General features: G+C 46.5%; 2 protein-coding genes across 2 annotated transcripts in view; one reads left to right on the top strand and one right to left on the bottom strand.

The window, feature by feature from the left end:
* Positions 1-927: 927 nt before the first annotated feature.
* Positions 928-7,395, top strand: PDRG1 (p53 and DNA damage regulated 1). Its single transcript, XM_053574076.1, has 5 exons — positions 928-1,103; positions 2,642-2,717; positions 3,761-3,835; positions 5,951-6,031; positions 6,467-7,395. The coding sequence occupies exons 1-5, from the start codon at positions 1,017-1,019 to the stop codon at positions 6,547-6,549; spliced, it is 402 nt and encodes a 133-aa protein (XP_053430051.1). The 5' UTR covers positions 928-1,016; the 3' UTR covers positions 6,550-7,395.
* A 2,172-nt stretch (positions 7,396-9,567) lies between these two features.
* Positions 9,568-20,503, bottom strand: part of TTLL9 (tubulin tyrosine ligase like 9) — a 61,033-nt gene continuing 50,097 nt past the window's right edge. The window contains exons 11-15 of the mRNA XM_053574074.1: positions 18,969-19,027; positions 17,931-18,127; positions 15,844-15,957; positions 14,033-14,157; positions 9,568-9,772 (exon numbers count right to left, since the gene is read on the bottom strand). Coding sequence (XP_053430049.1) covers positions 9,696-9,772; positions 14,033-14,157; positions 15,844-15,957; positions 17,931-18,127; positions 18,969-19,027 — 572 coding nt within the window. The 3' untranslated portion in view covers positions 9,568-9,695. The remainder of the gene's footprint in view (positions 9,773-14,032; positions 14,158-15,843; positions 15,958-17,930; positions 18,128-18,968; positions 19,028-20,503) is intronic.

Here is a 20,503-nt window from a genome sequence, read left to right as displayed (position 1 = left end):
GAAATTCAACATTTCAAAGGAAGACAAGGAGAGTGAGAGGGCTTGGTTACATGAGGTTAAAAGGGGAAAATTAAAATCTGCAATTGGGGGTGGGAGGTTACAGTTCTAGAGTCAGTTCTGCTGTTGACTTTTCAAAGTCCTTGCCTCTTTCTGAGCCTTGGTTTTTTCCAAGTGTACAATGAAGGGTTTGGGGGTGAAGATCTATAGGGAACCCTATGATTCAGATGGGCAGCCATTTTTCACCTCCCTGCCTCCTTCAAGAAGTCCTGGTCACAGTGATTTGCTTTTACAACATAGTGCTTCATTGCTCACTACCCATAGTTTTCAGCCTCCCGCCTTCCATAGGTGTAGGTCAACCACTCTGGACATTGGGCCCCACACCCAGGGGCTAGAGTCAACACTGGCCAAACTGAATTAGAAATGATTCCCGCCTCCTTCTGGTCCTGTAGAGAGACAGTGGGGGAATTTTTATTCCCACCTGTTTATAATTTGAAAATTGAAGGTGTCAGAGTCTAATATAAGTCACACTGACACATGGGCCTTTTGGTGTCCCTTAAACAGGGGAAGAATAATTGCTATTTCTCCACTACTAATCACTACCTGCCACAGTATCTAATTATTTGTTTTGCCATTAATTGTCGGTATTTCCCACTAGGATTAAGTTACACGAGGGCAGGGAGTTTGTTTTGTTCACTGCTGCATCCTTAACACCTAAAACTGCCTGGCACGTAGTAGGTGCTCAACAAATATTTGAAGGGCGGGGCAAGAGGCAGCGCTGGACTGCGCGCTCTAGGCCTGCAGGAGGCGCTCCAGACACGCCTCCAAAGCTAGGTCCCGCCTCTCGCATCCGGCCGTCCTGCGTGAGCTGGAGCTTGCGCGCCACTCTCATTCTTTTAATTGCGCAGGCGCGCCGGAAGAGCTGTCAGAGCGGCGCGTGCGCAGGGAGAACGGGAGATGGGCCCTGGCGGAGTTTGAGCTGAGTATTTTCAGAGGTTCAACCGGAGTCAGTGGGCCCCATGCTGTCACCGGAGGCAGAGCGGGTACTGCAGTACCTGGTCGAGGTGGAGGAGCTCGCCGAGGAGGTGCTGGCGGACAAGCGGCAGGTGGGGGCCCTTGCGGGGCGCTGGGGCCGGGAGGGGAGCGTCATAGGGACACGCACGGCGTAGCAGTGAGTTGTCCTGGGCAGGGGGTTTAATGGCTCCTAGACTACATGGGGTAGTCGTGGGATAACTTGGGTCAGAAGCTTGATGCGACTCAGTGCGTCACTCGTTCGGCTGGCATTAAGTGAGTGCCTCCTCGGTGCTGGGCATCCCCTCTCCATCCTAATACCCCTTATCGTGTTCTCCGGATCCCAATCCTGGGCAGTTTCCCTGAGCATGTTTCAAAACGCAGTTGCCGGGCCCTCTGGTTGATATGGGCGCAGTCAGTCAAGGCCCTCTGGAGAGAATAGGAACAGAAAAGGGGCCTGAGGAGCCTTGTGATTGAGCGGGGTGAGGACGTGGGGAAAGGTGAGGCCCTGTTTATGGAGGGCCTCATAAGGAGTTTAGGTCATTTTCTCATTTAAGTGCCAAGTCTTTGACGGGAATTCATGAGGCAAGGAGGGTGATGTAATTGGATTTAGGTTTTAAAAGAATCCCTCTGGCTACTGGGTGGAGTACAGATAGAGAAAGGCAAGATGGAGTCAAGGAGGTGGGTGAGGGACCATTGCCATGGTCCAGACGAGAGGTGGGTTTGGATTAGGTGGTGGTGGTGGTGGTGGTGAAGGGAAGTGAAAGGGCCAGAAATATATTTTGGAAATGGACTTATGGTGTGATAATGGTTACATAAAGGGGCAAGGAACAGGAGTCAAGAATGAATCCCTTTATAGGTTCATTAGCAACTCAGTCATCTTCAGATAGAATGCAGGGGTGGTTGGTCAGGTACTTAATGAGAAGAGGAAGAGCCTATCATATACCGGATCAGGGGGTGCTGGGTGCGAAGCATAAGACAAGTGTATCAAGTACCTATCATGTGTCAGATACTGTGTTAACTCATTCAATTTCTGGCTCAGTCAACTGTGTGAGGTAGGTACTATTTCTGTCTCCACTTTTCAGAGGTGTAGATAGGAAGGTGAAATTACACAGTAGGACTTAAACCCGGGCACTCCAGCCACAGAGCCAGCACTCTGAAGCAGCATGCTGTACTGCCTCTTTGCTTCATCAGTAGCTGCTGTGTTACCACCACCTCAGTGCCCCTACCTCTGCTGTTCCAGTCTGGTGTCGTTGAGTTTTTCATACTCCTAAGTCAGAGTCAGCTGGAGAAGTTTGTTCAAAATAGAGCTTCTTAGGCCTGCTTAATCACAATGTGGAGGGGAGAAGTTTCCAATTTTCAGCAGTTCTGATGTGCCCTAAAGTTTGAGTGGGTAATAAAAAATTACCCATTTAGCAGCTTCTCTGTGGGAAAGAGTGCCTGCATAAATCATTGTCTTTAAAGACTTGGAAGCTGAGTGGGAGAAGAAATAGGTTCACTCATCAGTCCATTCTAGGCAGTACATTGGATGTAACCTAGAAATAATGCCTTATCTCTTCAACCCTATGTCTGTCAAGAGGTGACAGTTGTGGCAAGAGGTAGCTGAGTTTGTTTTTGCCCCTGTGGTTTTCAGATTGTAGACCTGGACGCAAAAAGGAATCAGAACCGAGAGGGCCTAAGGGCCCTACAGAAGGATCTCAGCCTCTCTGGTAAGTTGAAACCTCCTCACTGCAGCCCTGGAGACCTGTCCAGTTTTCCTTTTAAGACCTTCACCTTGTCTCTGATAGAGACCAGGCAGGAGGCCACACATGTGTGACTTAGCCTTATGGGAAATTGAAACACCTGGTGGAAATGAAGAGCAAATGATGCAGATCTGACACATACTGTGGCTCAGGATTCCAGGTGCTCACTTTAGTGACAGGCCTTAGTTCCTGGCTCCTTGACAATGGCAGACACTGAGAGTTCCTGCCTTTTGTGTTCTTCAGATGAGAAAAACAATATAAAATAGATAATTGAAAACTGAGAAAGCTAAAGATGGACTTGGACTTGGGGTAGATGTTGGATGCTGAGAATATCCAGAGGAAGAGCCTTTTAGATGAGGTCAAGTGGCTGTGGTAGAGTAAGCAAATGGGGAGAGTAAGCATGGCTGGAGAGAGGGGCAGAGACCAGGCTGTCGTGAAGGGCCTTGAGTACCCAGGGAGGAAGTTTCTATTTGTTGAAAGTATACTGAAATGTGTGTAGCTTTCCAGTTGCTTCTCCTGTTATTGGAGCAAAATGTAGAGTCCTGCCAGACTCCGTGTAACCCAGCCCCCCATGAGCGCTCCAGTATCACCTCCTCTACTCTCCTCACTCGTGACTCTCCCATCACTGGTCTCCTTACTGTTCCTAACACCTAAAGTACACTACTGATATTTGCTGTTCCATTTCCTCTGTCTGGCTCATACTCTTACCTTTGGATCTCTACCCAGATGTCACATAATCAGTGAGGCCTTCTTGGATTGCCTGGTATAAATAATAAGTTCCTCCTCTACTTTAGCCTTCTCTGTCTCTCTTAGCTTGATTTTTGTCTACAGCTCTTATCAGGGTCTGAGAAATCATACCTCTGTTTATTCTCTTTCCTCCTTTATAACATAAAATTCATAAAGGCAGGAACTTAGCTTTTTCTGCTGTGTTCTCAGGGTCTTAAACAATGCCTGGCAGATAGTAAGTGCTCAAAAATATTTGTTGAAGGGATAACCATTTGCCATTTCAGAAGATGTGATGGTTTGCTTCGGGAACATGTTCATCAAGATGCCTCACCCTCAGACAAAGGAGATGATTGAGAAAGGTAAGGCTTCCTGGGGTGGGTTAGGGATATGGCTGCCTCTCCCACAACTTCGCTCTTAAATCAGAATGGAGAGTCAGGCATTGGGCAGCTTGATTGTGTTACAGGTTCAGACACTGTGGGTTATTTTATCATCTCTAAAAAGGGGATGCACTTACTTAGTTATGAAGATAGAATAGTGTGTATGCCTAGCACAGTACTCCTTTATCATGAGGAATGAGTTGGGCTGCAAATAACAGACAACCCCCCAAATTGAGGCTTAACAGTGTAGGGTTCTATTTTTCTCATGTAAAGAGTACAGACGTATGCAGTCCAGGTCTGGCACAGCTGCCTCAGCCCTTGCATATTATGGTTCCAGTGTCATCATGCAGGCCTCAGGTCCTCATGCCAGGCTGAGGGAAAGGCAAAAGGCTTTCTCCACATACAGTCTTGGCCTTCTGTTTTGGCAATAAGGCCATCCTCCCTGGGACTTCCTGCCAACATCCCATTGTCCAGAACCAAGTCACATAGCCACCCATGGCTGGAAAGGAGCTTGAGAGAGTGAGCTTTTCCTTTTCTCATCCCCTACAAAAGAGACTGGGTTTGAAAATGGAGGTTTGTGGGGAGTGAACCTAGAGGGTCTGCGTGTATTCAAAATTCCACTGCCATGATCCTGAAGTTTTTTTGAGAAACATCATAAAAGCAAAAAAGTTAGGCTACAAATGGGTTCTTGGCTGGGAAAGGGACGAGCTATACTTACTTTCTCTTTTATACCCTTAAAAAAAATATGGCCAAGAGGACCCAGCTGGGTTGCCTCAGTCCCTAAAGATAGGATGTCTCCATACCTCTTGAAATAAAAATTTTAGCGGAGGAAACTAGATCCAACCTATAGAAGAAGTTTCTCACTATTCTCTTGAAAAACGCACACTAATATGTTTTTAAAATTAAACATTGTCATTGTGTTGGCAGTAGGCTAGAAGCTGCTGGGACTAAGCTTTCAGAGGGGGTTGCCTGTCTGGGTCCAAGTTGTGGTCTTTGGCTCTTTTTAGCCCACAAATGTGGTTTTGTCATCTTACCTAGATATACTTAGAAGGGGTTCTGGACATCATCGGGGTCTGTTTGATTGGTTGGGTTTTTTTTTTTTGTTTGTTTGTTTTTTTGAGGCAGTCTCACTTTTGTTGCCCTCTGTAGAGTGCCATGGCATCATAACTCACAGCAAACTCAAACCCTTGGCTCAAGCAATCCTCTTGCCTCAGCTTCCCAAGTAGCTGGGACTACAGGTGCCCACCACAATGCCCAGCTATTTTTTTTTTTTAGAGACAGGGTCTTGCTCTTGCTAAGGATGGTCTCGAACTCATGAGCTCAAGTAGTCCACCCGCCTCAGCCTCCCAGAGTGCTAGGATTACATGCATGAGCCACCATGCCTGCCTTCATCAGGATTCTTGGGAATTGACACAGGCTAAATAACCTCATGAGACACTGAAGTTACTCATTTACATTAAGAAATAGAACCATCTCCCAGGCTACAAGGCTTGGCCACTCAGGGCTTCTCCCCATCACAGAATGAAAGTTTGTGGGGCAGACACACTAGCCAGATGTCACTCAAGAGCAAGTGGAGTTAGTTGGGTGATCTTAGTCGATTGGTCATCAGGCTTTGATAATCACCACTGTCGTGCTAACTCTTCTCATGGGCTGTTGGTGACTTTAGGATACGTTTTCTGTTCACAGAAAAGGCTCGCCCATTGATTATTTTGGTGATATATTTCCACAATAACGCTTTTCTAAAAACTCCTTACCTTGATGTACTTGGGTTTATAAAATTCCTTAGCAATCCATTTTCCAGCCATCTAGGTTTGTCTGGGTCTATAGGTGCTTCATTTTATTCTTGCATTTGAATTTTCCATGAATTCTGAATTTAGAGGGTAGTCTAAATCCTGGTGTTGCTCTCTGAGTGGTCTTGGACAGATCATGTCCTTTCTATCCTTTAGTCCTTCCTAAATTGGTCTCTGAGGTCCCCCTTTCCTTCCCGAATGCTAAGTGCCCTTGCTGTCAAAGGGTCTGGGGAAGGCTGGCATCACTACTCCCTGAGTCAGACTGTGGTATAACCTCATTCTCTGTTCACTCACCTTATTTTTGTAGATCAGGATCATCTGGACAAAGAAATAGAAAAACTCCGGAAACAACTTAAAGTGAAGGTCAACCGCCTCTTTGAGGCCCAAGGTATTATCCTGGGGGGAGCTGAAAACCAGGAGGGCAGAGAGCCATCAACATGGATTCTTTGCCAGGTTCCAGGAACTGCCTAGGGTGGGGACCAGGATAGCTTTGACTGAGGAAATTCAGAAGGCTTTGATCAGGTGGTCAAGGTCAGAGCTGAAATTGTAGATAAACCTAAGATTGGTCACACGTGTGGCAAAATTCTGGGGGTGTCTGGGCAGGAGAGCCAAGACTTTGCAGGTACATGATAATAACCCAGGAGTAAGTAGCGATGCCTCATCTGGTACGTTGCAGAATTTGAGGCCCATCTCTGTCAGACCTCATACCAGCATGCCTCTCAGACCAGGTTTGGCAGCACTAATGCAGAGTCAGCCCCTTCCTGGGCCTGACTCCAGAACCAGTGGGAGACCCAACTTGCTGATGGATTGTCTTCTTTCCTAGGCAAACCGGAGCTGAAGGGTTTTAACTTGAGCCCTCTCAACCAAGATGAGCTTAAAGCTCTCAAGATCATCCTGAAAGGATGAGACTCAAGAAGCAAGATGGGGGACTAATGACCAGCATCCCCGCCAGGGTCTGGAAGACCCAGTCCCTTCCAAGCTTGAAACCTGCAAGGAAAGCATCTGCCCTTTACAGGGACAGGCATCAAGAATCTGGCTATGACTTCTGTACGTAGCCTCTTTGTCTGTAGTGCTTGGCTGCTCTGCGTTGGCAAGATGGAAGCCTCAGTCTGTCAGTGTCTGCTGGAACTGACCACCAGGGCTCAGTGCACACAAGACCTATTGACGGCCCTGGCGGCCAGCAGTGGGAGTGTGGGGCAGTGCCTGTGGGGGTGTGAGAATGACTACAACAGGCACTTCTCAACAATGGCCTGCTGTTCACATGGAGAAGGGCAGGGCGGGAGCTTCATACCGGCATTCCTCTCTGGAGGACGGACACTTTCTGACAGGTGTAACAGAATTGGAATAAAGCAGGAAGCTCAAAAGTGGTTTCCGAATGAAGACAGACATTCAGTGTTGTGTGTTCACCACAGCCATCGATGGGGTAGACACACATTTTCTACTGCTGTCTCCATTTTTGTCCATTTTCCTGTTTGCTTCCAGGAGTGGGTGCTGCGTGTCAACCTGCTGTGGCCCTTGTTAGTCAGGAGAGCCTTGCAGAGTCCTGCATTGGGGTTGGGCGAGTGGGACTGCTACTTAACATGTGACACATGTCAAGCATGCCCCTCCACCACCTCTGAAAACGGCCAGGCCAGTGCTGCTCAGAGTCCCATTTTCCTTCAGTGGTTAGAGGTCCTAGTGGGAATGTGCTGTGAGGATACAGCTGTCTTTGTGTTGATTGAGGTCTTAATAAATGTTAGCTGAATGAATGAACAGCAGCTTCTAGTCTTTACCTCATTGAGGTCCCTCACTGAGGGCACAGTACTTCTTTTAGAATGCCAGCTATGAAGACGGGGAGGTGATACCTGTCTTGAAATGAACCTGGGTCCAGACAGATAACAACAACAAATAGCACGGTAAGGGCCCCTCACCTGTTCCCCTTGTTCCACGTGGCTCAGGCCAATAGTTCTATAGTAACACAGACTGCTATGGCCAGATTTAAGTTCTTTCTAAGAGAAATTAGAAATTCAGATTGTTAAGCTGAATCTCCTATCTTTAAAATATTTCTAATTCAGAAAACGTGTAAAGACATGGGTGTTGGTCAAAATATTTTACATAAGCCAAGTTTGGCCCAGACCTACAGGTTTACATCCTCTTGAGTTTTTTAGAAGTTACTATGTTTTCTCCATGATAGACCTAAGAAGTCAAGAGGCAGAATTGGAAATAAACTAAATGCCCATCCACAAAGATCTAGTTAAAGGAATCAATAGTTCCTGATAGTGGAACTATACAACTATGATGAAGAATAAGGGACAAGCCACAATTATAAAAGGGACTTTAACTAAGGTAATCAGCATAACCTAATTCTTTGTACCCTCAATGAATCCCAAACAAAAAATAATAAAAGGGATAAGTTACAAGATCCGTTCAGTGAGAAAAGCCAGGAGCAAAACAGGTGTCTTAGAAGCTAACCATTTGTGTGTAGGCATTACATGGTTCCCTCAGAACAGCAACTTTGGGGTTGGGGCATAGAGTGGGAGGAAAGGTGTTAACCATATACCCTTTTCTAAATTATGGGTTTTAAGCCATATGAACATACTACTTATTTTTAAATATAAATTAAGTAGGGAGTTGGAGAATTCGCTTTGGTAGACAATCTATGATATGACTGTGGCTGACAATTTCACTAATGCTGCCCCTTCCCACCTGGCAGGGTGGACACTAGCCCAAATAAGGGCTAGCTCTCTTCAGGAAATATGGAACCTGCAGCCCATGTCTAGGGCTGTCCAGGCTTGCTTTGGTCAAAGGGATGGGGGGAAGAAGTCCTCACGCTCTGGAGGCAGAAGATCCAAAGTAGCTTGGCTTCTGGTCTTCCTGAAGGTGGTTCGATCTCTTTTGAGTTTGCCAGTAATTTCTTTCCAAAAGCCTTCCCTTTAGACCTAATGTAGGAATCTAATTCTGCCACTTGTAGTCAGAATAACTGCCCTGAAGCAAGGAGAGTGATTTAGTAAGTTCCCCATAGGCCCACTAGCCCATGAGCCTACCTTTGTTATATAATCCCCTTTTATTTAAGAGACAGGGTCTCTGTCACCCAGGCTGGAGTACAGTGGTGTTATAGCTCACTGTGGCCTCAAATTCCTATGCTCAAGCGAGCCTCCTGAGAAGCTGGAACTATAGGTACCACCACCATGTCTGGCTCCTGCAACCCTTCTTAAACCAAGACGAGGCTTAGGAATGTGAAGAATGCAGACATTTTTTCGCTTGCTCCTAACTGTCCAAGCAATCTTGTCCAGGAGCCCAAGGCTTTCTTATTTAAAAAGCTTAGCTCCTAACCTCAAACAGGAAGGCCCAGAGAGGCACTAGGCCACTCAGCTGGCTTAGGTAAATGCACCTTCCCAGACACCCTCACTAAGCAGCTCTGCTTCCTGATCCTTACCTTGTCCACCTGAGAGTGGGGATGCTCTGGCCCACTGGTTGTCAAATGGTAGTCGTGTTCCTCTGATGTGCAGGGAGAGGATTTGTGTAAGGCTCAGCAAATCCCTAGACCTCCAGTAAACACACAACCTAATAACTGCTTGCTTTGCAAGCACAGCTTAAACACAAGTTCCTTCACCTCTGAACTCTTGGTCCCGAACTATCCTTTAAGCAGTGATCTAAGAGACATCTGAGTATCAAAGCCAAGAGGACTTGGCTGCAGCCAAGAGCATCCCTGAGACAGGTCTGGTGCCCAGTGACTCCAAGTGAGGCCTGTGCTCATTTATTAGGTGTGATCTCTCTAGGGTAGCAGAACTTGCTGCATGTGTCCTTGTTGGGCCCAATCACCAAGCTAATCTGTCAAGATTAAAACACATCCAGGCCTGGGTATTGGCTGTGTCTTTGTGCAAAGATGCCCAGAGATAGGATCCAGGGGGCCCAATCCAAGTGGCAAGGAGTGGCTGCTGAGCCCAGCAAAGCTGCTGCCAGGCTGGAGGGAGGGAGGCGAATGCTGTAAGGTGCGGCTGTGCTGGAATCTTGGGGTGAGGAGAGGCCTGGGTGGCCCTTCCCAGGGCCACTTTCCTCCCAGCAGCCGGCGATCAACTGGAAGCTTTCTTCTGGACTTGAAGGGAGCAGAACAGCTGCCTCAGCTGTTTTTTCCGGTCGTTGACACAGCCTGTAAGAGAAGGAGCATTGACTGTGATGACCTACCCTTGTGAGGGGTGGAGGTGCCTGTGCCCCCACTACCTGATGAGAGCAGGGGTCATCAGGAGCCCTGCAACTGTGCATGGCTTGAGGCTCCATTCCTGAATGTCATGGCCATCAAGCAGGTCATTTCCTCTTTTGAACATCAGTGTTGTCGTCTGTAAACCAGGATACTTCCTAATTTAATGCAGTGAACACAAGGATTCATCAACAAAAGCTAACATCAGTTGGGGGCTTCCCTCAAGCTGGGAACTGCTACAGGTGCTGAACACGGAGGAACTTGAGTCCTCTCAGGAATGATGTGCAGAAGGGAGAACCAGCTCAGAGAGGGTAAGTCATTTGAACCCAGGCTACCAGGTGCCAGAGCCAAAATCATAACCACTACTGCACTGGGCCTTTCCTCCTGGCCTTGCTCAGTGAAAATGCATTTAAAGGGCAGGAATGCTAGTTTTCTTCTATTACCCTGCCTATGTTCCAGGCACAATTGGCTAAGAGATGCATTCTCCCCACAAGCAGCCCCTGGTCTCAGAAGTGTGTCTCAGGCAGTCCAGCCAAGCGGCTGCTGGGAGCTGCTGAGATGCCTCCTCTCGCAGCACATTCATGGTATTAACCTGTTTGCTGTCTGCTCTCAGAGCTGAGCTTGAGGAAACTCCACAGTCACTTAGTCCTGTGCCAGGCACATTGATGATACTTGAAGATGCTGTTTGAATAAAAGACTCTTTGTGTCCCTAGTACTGACCATGAGGTGTCTGGCAGCCTTGATTGAGCCCTAAACTCTGTTCCTGCCTCCTATGCACTGACCATCCATTAAGGCTTCCCTGAGCTGACAGCTCACTAGGTGTATCCTTAGCACTTCCCAAAAGGAGTTCCATGGAGCCCTGGCTCTAGCTGTATCTGGCTCAGTCGTAACTCCCAAGTCTTCATGTCCAGTGCAAACCCTCTTCTTGGGATTCTAGACTCATCTCTGAGTTATCTGCTGGCCACTTCACCTGGATGTCCCTGAGCACCTCGCTAGCTCAATTCAGCAGTACTCTTCCTACTCCCAGCCAGCTCCTCTGTGTTTTCCACCACCCACCCAAACACCCAGCTGGAAACCTAGGAATATTTTAGAGACTTCTAAAGCAGAAACTCTCAAACGGCCGCATGGTAGAGTCACCTGGGAGCTTTAAAAAACACTGATGCCCAGACCAACCATATCTTTATCTCTGGCAGACATCAGTATTCTTTAAAGCTCTGGTTTGATTCCTATATACAGGGGAGAGCCACTGTTCTCCACCTTTACTACTCAAACAGGGTTTGAGGAACTAGCAGCATGGACATCTGAGGTGCATTTTTAGTAAAGTTGGCTGCAACAGTTCCATTCCTATATGTACACCTGTCTGCAAGGTGACTGAAATCTATTTCCTTATGAGGTGATTGGGCTGGACTAGCAAATTGCTTTGATTAATGGATTATAGCAGAATGATATGAGTCTTCTGAGCCTAGGCCTCAAGAGGCTTTGTGATGTCTTTTCCTGCTTCTTGGAACCCTCAGTCGATACTATGAAGAAACCAGGGCTAGATAGTTGGAGGATGAGCAGCCATAGGGAATGAGGGTTGCCCTGCCAGCCATTATCAATCAACCCCCAGCTTGAGGCTATCCCAGGCCGTCAAGCCTCAGTAAATCTGCCAGATGCCTGCAGCCATCTGAGTGACCTGGATTCTTCAAGAGTCTCCTGAAGATTCTCCTAAAGAATGCTGAGCAAATAAAATAGTAGTTTTAAGATGCTGGATTTGAGGAGGATTTGTGATACAGCAATAGTTAACCAATATAGCATCACCAGGAGCTTGTTAGAAATTTGATCTTGGGTCCCCCCAACCAGACTTACTGAATCATAATCTGTATTTTAACAACACTGACACATGATCATATGCGCATTAAAACTTGAAAAGCGCTATATAGTCATCCAAGCCTTTTAAACTTAGAAAACTGCAAACAACTGATGGACAGTGTAATAACCGACTCAGCAAAAAGACCCCTAAAGGCCCCTAACTGTCTCAGCCTGAGTCCCCACACGTCTCAAACACCCCCCCTCCCCCGGGGAAAATCCGGGAACAGGTTTCAGAATAGAATAAGGAAGTTCCCTGAGTTCCCAAAGATTCCTAGCCACAGGTAAAACAATGGTGAAAGCTTACTCAAGCAGAGTTTCCCAAGCTACTGAGCCTCCCAAGAGCTGACCAAGTGCCAATCGCTACACTGTAGCCCCCTGACCATAACCCCGTCCTGAGCTAACCGTTACATTCTGCTTCTGTACTTGCCAGCTTCCTGCTCCTCACTTTGGGGCCCCCTGCACAGGTATAATAAATCACCATCTGATTTATGCCTGAAGTGGGGTCCAAGTGTTTCTTGCAGGTGGTAGTGAATACAACAAAAGGTAAAAGAATCAGGGCAGCTGATAAAAGAAACACAAATTAAAAAAACCAAAACCTCACCAGTAATCCACAGAATGCATAAGCCACAATAAGTCAGTACTTTTTACCTAGGAGGTTGATTATTTTTAAATTCAAAACTGGCAAATATGTATAATCTTTCTGGGAAGAAATTTGGTTGTATTAAGTCCACCCCATTGACCCAGTAATTCTACTTCTAGGAATCTGTCTTAAGGAAATAGCCAGAATTTTGGTTGAGCTTTATGAGAGGATGTTCATCATGGCATTACTTATAAAAGTAAAAAACAATGGAATTGTGCCAAGTATCCAATTACAATAAATTGGTTTAGTAAATTTTGGCATACATACAAGCTGAAATACGGTAAAATTTGTTTTTAACTCTGCCAAGGAGCAAGAGAGTCTAGTGGTTCAGTGTTCAGGTTCTGGAATCAGACTGGAGCTCAAGTCCAACTCATCACTTATGACTGAGACTTTCAGCAAATTATTTAACTTCTGGAGACAATCTCCTCACCTGTAAAATGACAACGAAAGCTGTCTAAAGATAAAATGAGATCACATATGTAAAACACTTCATCTAGACCTGGCCAAAAACTGCTTCAAAAAAGGAGGCTTCTAATTAATATTCTTCAATGGAAAATGCTGCATGGAAAAGTGGGACTTGAAACTCCAGGCCAATGCCAATTGTGTAAAAGAAAAAGTATGAATATATGCATTTTTGAAAAACTGGAAGGAAATACACCAGATTGTTAAAGATGCTTATGTCTGGATGGTTTTTTATTTCCTTCTTTAGTTTTCAAATATTCTACAATGAGTGTGAATACTTTTTATAATCATGAAAATTTTTCACTTTATAGAAACCAAGTTTAAAGTCAAGCCTTGAAGTCCTAATTTCTCTTAACAACATATTATACATTTTTCTCATTTGTTTGTTTTCTACCTATGCCTTTTGACATCCATCTCCTGATAGATAAATAATAATATTTCTCACTATATGCCAGGCTGTATTCTAGGCATTTTCTGAGCTAGAAACCATTTAATCTCTATTTTACAGATGAGGAACAGAGAAGTTAGGTCCCTTGCCCAAGGTCATACAGCTTGTAAGTTGCAGATTAAAGTCTAACAATCTACCCATTATGCCAAACTGCCTCCTACACTTTCTGGCACCTCCCATGGCCCATCCCTTATGCTCCTATAGGTGGAAAGCCTATAAATAAGCCTTTAAATGGTTTCATTTTGTAAGGCAAGTTTGAAGTCTTTTGTGAGTTAGCAAGGAAAAAAACTGGATAGAACTCCATATGTGGCTAAAGGCCTGGTCACTTAGAAGTGATTAAAGGCCTGGCTTCGTGGGGGCAGGCCTGAAGGCAGGTACCTGTATATCTCAGGAATTTCCAGACTACTCCCTAAAGATGAATGACTACCTCCAGATGGTCTGCTAAAGGTCAAGCATTCAAACAGCTTATTCCCCCAGAACCTTGTTTTGTGGTTTTGTTTTTGATTACATAGCATAAGAATAACTTTGGATAATGCCAGTGAAGTGGTTATCGGTTAGTCTGTAGACCCATAGGTGCCAGGCAGTGAGAGGCCTGGGGCTAAGGTTTAGGTCATGTGTTTATTGATTAATTGTGTGTACGTGTAGTATTGCCTATATAAGCTTTGGTGAAAGAAATAAAGTTGCTGCATGCCATGAGAGAGCTCCAGCCTTCCTTATTCACCATACAATTTCATTGCAGGTCTTAATCTCTGTGGAACTGCACCATGCAACTTCCACACAACATGCTCCCTCCTCACCTGTCCCTACATACCAAGGTGCGTATTGGTCACAAAGTTCCCAATCCCTGATAGGTCAGGAGCACCCTCTTCTCTGCTGACAGGGCCATCATTCCACATGAGGTCAAAGCCTCCAACTCGCTTCTCCCTTCCTGTGAGCCTGGACAGGCAGGAGAAACACAGAATTAATAAACGTGCACCTGGTGGGGCCTTAAGACCCAAGCCAGGTAGGTCCCTGAACTGGTGTACTCCCATCAGGATTACTTTTTTTGTGGAACTATCCACTGGCTGTTTCCCAGGTGCCCATAAAGGAGGCAGAGGAATCATCTCCTATTTGTTCCCCAGGGCTCCCTTGCTGAGTAGCATGCACCTGTTGTGATTTCTGGTTTAAAGTCTCCTTTCCTCCCCAGACCATAAACTCTAAGAAGACAGGAGTTAGTTCTGTTGTGTTCTTTATTCTTTACTATGTCCCCAGTGTGTGGCTCAGAGTAGGGCTCAGATGATTGTTGAATGCGTAAGTTATGGTAGGAACACTGGACACCTGTGGTTTCTGCCTGCTCAGCATTCATTTCATCTTCTTTAGTCCAAGGGTCCCTCAGTTTTTCTTTTGAGAACCACTTTTCCCCTTCTCTCACCCATGCGGCTTAGGTGGAGTTGACCCCACTTCCTGGGAGGTGGGCACAAGACCTATACCTGGTCAATTAGAGTCATGGTGAGTGGTTCAGGAATGGGTCTGTATCCTAATCCCCAGCAATGTGAATCAGCCCTCAAAGTCTTGCTGAACAACTAGGGAAAAGCTAATACAGAGGGGGAAAGGGTTAGAGAGGGAGAGGGAGAGAGATGAGAGAGAGAGCAAACCAGCCAACATTGACCGAGCATCTGGCTTCATCTATTCCCGAATCTAGACCCTGGAGTTTTTCATTGTATACATATTGTTATAATGATAAATAGCCTCTTATTGAGTACTTACTTAAGCTAGGCACTACACAGTACATTATCTTGGCAAATTAATCTAACAACTCTGAGAGGCAGACATATTAAATATTTCCCATTTGGGGAATATTATACAGCCTTAAAAAAGATGGAGACTTTACCTCTTTCATGTTTACATGGATGGAGCTGGACCATATTCTTCTTAGCAAAGTATCTCAAGAATGGAAGAAAAAGTATCCAATGTACTCAGCCCTACTACGAAACCAATTTATAGCTTTCATATGAAAGTTATAACCCAACTTTATCTCAAGAAGAAGGGGAAAGAAGAGAGGGAGGGGAGAGGAGAGAGAGGGTAGGCAGAGGGAGGGTAATAGGTGGAACCACACCTACGGTGCATTTTACAAGGGTACATGTTAAATTTATTAAGTGTAGAGTATAAATGTCTGAACACAATAACTAAGAAAATGCAGTGAAGGCTATGTTAACCAGTTTGATGAAAATATTTCAAATGGTATATAAAACCAGCACATTATACCCCATGATTACATTAATGCACACAGCTATGATTTAATAAAAATAAATAAATATTTCCCATTTTGCAGATGGGGAAGCTGAGGCTTGGAGAAGTGAAGTGACTACTCCAGGGTCCCATAGTCAGAAAGTTTTGAGGAAATTGTTCTAGACTGAATTTCAGACAGCTGTAGTTGGCCCTGCTCTGTCCCAGAGAGGCCGAGTCCTTGGGCCAGGACGACTCTATGTGGACATCTCAGTTTCTCCGTTTATCAAATGGTGCGGCAGGCCAGAGCCATCTCTAAGGGCACTCGAGTCCCAAGGCTCTACGTGCTCTTTCTTCCTTGGTGGGAGCCCCAATTCTTATGTACAGGGATGCATGACCAAGGCTGCCCTCCCTCACCTCGCTTCCATGTCCACAATATGCAGGGTGTCTTCCAGAAGGCAGGTCTTGAGCTCATAGTCCTCCTGGCTGCTGGCTGTCAGTGATGGGGAGGCATTAACCTCCAGAAGCCACCTAGAGAGGGAGGAAGTGGAGAGCCACAGGGTTACTCAGTCTCTGGAGCCCTTGGAATTTCAGACCACACGGAGTACCTGGTTCCACCCTCAGTTCAGCCAGGCTGCTCCCTCCACTTTTCCATGTCAAAGAAAAGGAAGTTAGGCTTGGCACCTGTAGCTCAGCGGCTAGGGCGCCAGCCACATACACTGGAGCTGGTGGGTTCGAATCCAGCCAGGGCCTGCCAAACAATGATAACGACAACCAAAAACAACAAAAGTAGCCGGGCGTTGTGGCGGGTGCTTGTAGTCCCAGTTACTTGGGAGGTTGAGGCAAGAGAATCGCTTAAGCCCAAGAGTTGGAGGTTGCTGTGACCTGTGACGCCACAGTACCCTACCAAGGGTGACACAGTGAGACTCTGTCTCAAAGAAAGAAAGAAAGAAAGAAAGAAAGAAAGAAAGAAAGAAAGAAAGAAAGAAAGAAAGAAAGAAAGAAAGAAAGAGAAGTTAAAGGAGGAGAGAGGGCCAGGTCTAAGAATGATCTGGAGTCCTCCTGCTGTAGAAAAACTTCCTATTCATTCCCAATGCACGTGTGCCTGTAGATGGCAACTGACCTGCTGCGGCAGGTGGGAGGGAGGCAGTAGAGAGGGTGAGACTGTGATGAGCTGGAAAGGAATGCGAGCCCGGAATGCCAAGATCATCTAATTTTTCTAGAAAAGCCCCAAATTCTGACCTTTAAGTAAACATCTCCCAAATTTCAGGGCTTGTCTATAAAGCTATGTTTGTTGTTGTTGTTGTTTGTAGAGAGTCTCACTTTATCGCCCTCAGTAGAGTGCTATGGCATCACAGCTCACAGCAACCTCTAACTCTTGCCTCAGCCTCCAAAGTAGCTGGGACTACAGGCACTGCCACAACACCTGGCTTTTTGTTGTTGTTGCAGTTTGGCCGGGGCCAGGTTTGAACCTGCCATCCTCAGTGTATGGGGCCAGCACCCTACCCACTGAGCCACAGGCACTGCCCAAATCTATAAAGCTATGTTAAAAACAAATTCATTCTGAAGGCCAAAATGTATCTGCAAGCCAAAAGCAGCCCAAGGATCTCCAGCTCACAGCCCCTTCTTTTTACAGACGGGAAGCTGGGCAGAGAAGGATAGGCACACCACGGGGTGGGGGACGGGGACCAGTGCCTCTTTCCGCCATAGGCTGCCCGCCCAAGCTTCTTTCCACACTGATATCCACTCTGATACTCACAGCCACACTGCAGTGGCAAAGGAGACCCGCTTGCTGCTGGGATCCTGCTCCCCTTGAACCAAGGCCTGACTTAGGTCTTGTTTTAGGGCTCCTACTCCCGGCTCAGAAAGCCCCTCAGCACATCGGGAGACCCCGAATAGGGTCCTGGAGCCTGCGGTGCTAGTGGGGAGCTGCTCAGCCCAGGAACTCGGTCCCTGGGCCTGGCATTGCCTCTGACTTGCTACATGACCTCTAGTTCCCCCCAAAGGCCACCAGGCTTCCATGGGATCGTATAGTGTGAAGCCATCACTGCGGTCCCTGTCAGGTGAGGCATGTCCTGCGGTCAGATTGACCTCTGTGAGCGCTGTGGAGTGCACCGGATTCTTGGTAGAGATCAACACTGTAATGATAGTCCCTTACCCGGCACTTTACATCCTCAAAGCACCGGGACTCACAGAGGAGTCCTGAAGTTTCCTGCCTGGTGCCAGGGAAAGATTCCCAGCTCTGCAGATGACTGGGAAAGGACTTCTACTGCGCAGAGCTCTGTAGACAATAGATTGCTCACTCCTCCTAATGATCTTATAAGATACAGGTACAATGACCAGTCCCATTCTATAAGTGAGCAAACTGAGGCAGAGAAAAAGAAAGTGGCCCAAGGTTATATAGTTAGGAAGTGGCGGAGCTGAGATTCAAGCCAAGGTGGTCTGGATGCCGAGTGTGCAAAACATGACCTCTGGCTCGCTGGGCCACCTGCCCACCCACTTACGGCTTGAGGTCCTGGTCAATGAGGATGTCGTAGCCATACAGCTCGAAGCAGTGCTTGTCACTGATGATCACCTTCTGCACACTCTGCAGGCTTTTGACAAAGATGTTGTCCATGTCACTGAAGAGTGTCTCTATCGCCTCTGGCCCGTGCTTGGATGCCAGGTACTGCCGGAAGCGCTGAAGCATCCACTTGCAGCCCTAAGGCCCGGGCAGCCGGGTTGGGAGAAGGGTCTTAGTTAGCCAGGACCCCCACCTATCTGGGACCCTAAATGATGGCCATCAGCACTGCCCTTAGGCTTGGGCAAGAGGAGCCCAGCCCTGAGTCCTGTGCTTGGGATGACTCTGGGTATGCCCCTCCTGGTGGGGCAAAAGTTCTGCGTGTCCAAGAGGACTGGCTCCCCAGTACCCTGGAAGTCCTGCCCACAGAGCCTGTGTAGGCCTCTTCCCTGAGCCTGCCTTCTCGAGGACAGATGCACTGACCATGTGTGTGTCCCAAGGCCATGGAGTGACCAACAGGTTGCTGTTTTCAGGGGTATGTATGCACAAGGCCCCCGCTGTGTGGGATGGAGTCAGGGGAAGAAGCAGGGAGCAGGTGTGAGCTGGGGGCCGCTCTCCTGTGCTCCTCTGATCTGGCCCTTCACTATGAGAAATCTTAGAATTCTATATTTGAATTTGGCCTTGCAGGTTATGTTATAGGGATTAGATAGATACAAAGCATATCTGTATGACGCATTAGTTGATCAGTTGATCAATAGATAGAAGATACATATCAAGGTGGGAGGAGAGGACACAATTTATATAGGGGTGCATAAGTATGGTTTGTAAGTTTTGAATATTCAGACACATGATATGTGGGCCTCTGGGCCTCAATGTGCACTCTTGCCCTGGGCCCTGCAAATGGGCAGGATGAGCCTCCCCTCCCTGGTGAACTCTGAGCCCCAGACAGCCCTGCCCTGGGCTCCCTGCCACTTGTGCCTCCCGACTCCCAGCCCAGCCCTAGAAGTCTGTACCCATGGAGAACAGAGTTCAGCTTCCTCACCTTCTTTGGATGGTAGTCAGGAGACGTCTTTTGCACAGCAACGTTGGTGAGGTGAACATCTGGCAGAGGCTGGTGGTCAAGGGTCAGTGTTGAGGAGAAGGGTGAGCCCTGGTCCATGTAACCCCAGGCAGTGAACTGAGAATCTCACTTGGGAATTGATGGGGGAAGGTTATGAAACAGCTCAGGGTCATGTGTGTGGGCTTCACATCCTGCCTGCCTCTTTACTGGCTGTGGGCCCTGGGCAAGCCATGTAACCTCCTGAGCCTGCCCCCACCTGCTACATGGGGTACAGAGTAGAATACTGACCTCACAGGATTATGTGAAAGATCAGATAAAATACTATATAAAAGTAGCTCTTACAGTGCCTAGCATAGTTGATAATAATAATTTTTTTCTTCTCTCTTTTTTTTACCTTTGTGTCATATTTTAATTTTTTGACTCAAGAGAAAAGAAAATGTTCTAACATGTATGGAGACCAGATATAAAACAGCCTTACCAAGCTCCCTGTTGCTAGAGGGTTCGGGCTGGGTGGCTACTTGGTAGGAATATGGGAGAAGGGATCCAGTTCTGGATAAGGTCAAGGTGGCCCTTGGAAGGCCTCGTCCTGAGAGTCTGCCTTTCAACATCATCACCATTGTCACCACCAGTAACATCAGCAGCTTATAGAATGCTCACACACATTATCTCATTTGTTCCCCAGATTATTCCCATCTCACAGATGACAGCTTGGAGGCTAAGAGAAGTTAAGTGACATTCAGAATATCCCTTCCTCGACGTTATCCTGTCCTAGCTAAGCAGGGTGGGTCTCCCAAACCACAAGACCTAACGGCCATAAGATATAACTTTCTCTAGGACTTACTTGGGACATTTCTTTGATGAGGAGGTAGAGGCTCTAGGCCACTGATTCATTCTAAGTCCCTTAAATGAATGTTTCTCCTTGTCTGTGGCATGCTGGACAGAGCAGGGTGGCTGTAGCCTCTCTACAGAAGGTGAGTATCTTAGTAGAATCTTTTTCCTAGAATGTCTTCTTTAAAATTTTTCAAGACCTTTTTTCTTTTACATTTGTTTGAATTTTCCTGCCCCTATTTCAAAAGAATAAGCACATGACAAATCACTAAATAGGAGAAGAACTCCTACATTTATGCTCAATCGATTTTTGAAAAGGGTGCCAAGGCAATTCAAGAAAGGAAAGAGGAGTCTTTTCAACAAAGGGAGGAGAGACTCATGGATATACAGGTACAAAGGAAAAAGTGGGACCTCTTCCTCACACCATAAAGTGAACTGCAGGCCTAAATATAAGAGGCAAAACTGTAAAATCATTAGAAGAAAATACAGAAATAAGTCATTGTGACCTTGGTTAGGCAAAGCTTCTTAGATATGATACCAAAACCACAAATGACAAAAAAATTAAATTGAACTTGATCAAAATTAAAAACTTCTGTGCTTCGAAGGACATTATCAGGAAAGTGAAAGACAATCCACAGAATGGGAGATAATATTTACAAATCATGTATCTGATAAACAACTAGTATCCA

Source organism: Nycticebus coucang, chromosome 21 (assembly GCF_027406575.1).
Source record: "Nycticebus coucang isolate mNycCou1 chromosome 21, mNycCou1.pri, whole genome shotgun sequence".
Classification (NCBI taxonomy): Eukaryota; Metazoa; Chordata; class Mammalia; order Primates; family Lorisidae; genus Nycticebus; species Nycticebus coucang.
This window is presented reverse-complemented; position numbering and strand designations above follow the sequence as displayed.

What these genes read in the sequence shown, in the direction of transcription:
- PDRG1 (XM_053574076.1), top strand. Translation starts at nt 1,017, where the DNA reads ATGCTGTCACCGGAGGCAGAGCGGGTACTGCAGTACCTGGTCGAGGTG. An exon ending in GAAGGATCTCAGCCTCTCTG is followed by an intron (nt 2,718 to 3,760) that starts GTAAGTTGAAAC and finishes TTGCCATTTCAG; the next exon opens with AAGATGTGATGGTTTGCTTC. An exon ending in CCGCCTCTTTGAGGCCCAAG is followed by an intron (nt 6,032 to 6,466) that starts GTATTATCCTGG and finishes CTTCTTTCCTAG; the next exon opens with GCAAACCGGAGCTGAAGGGT.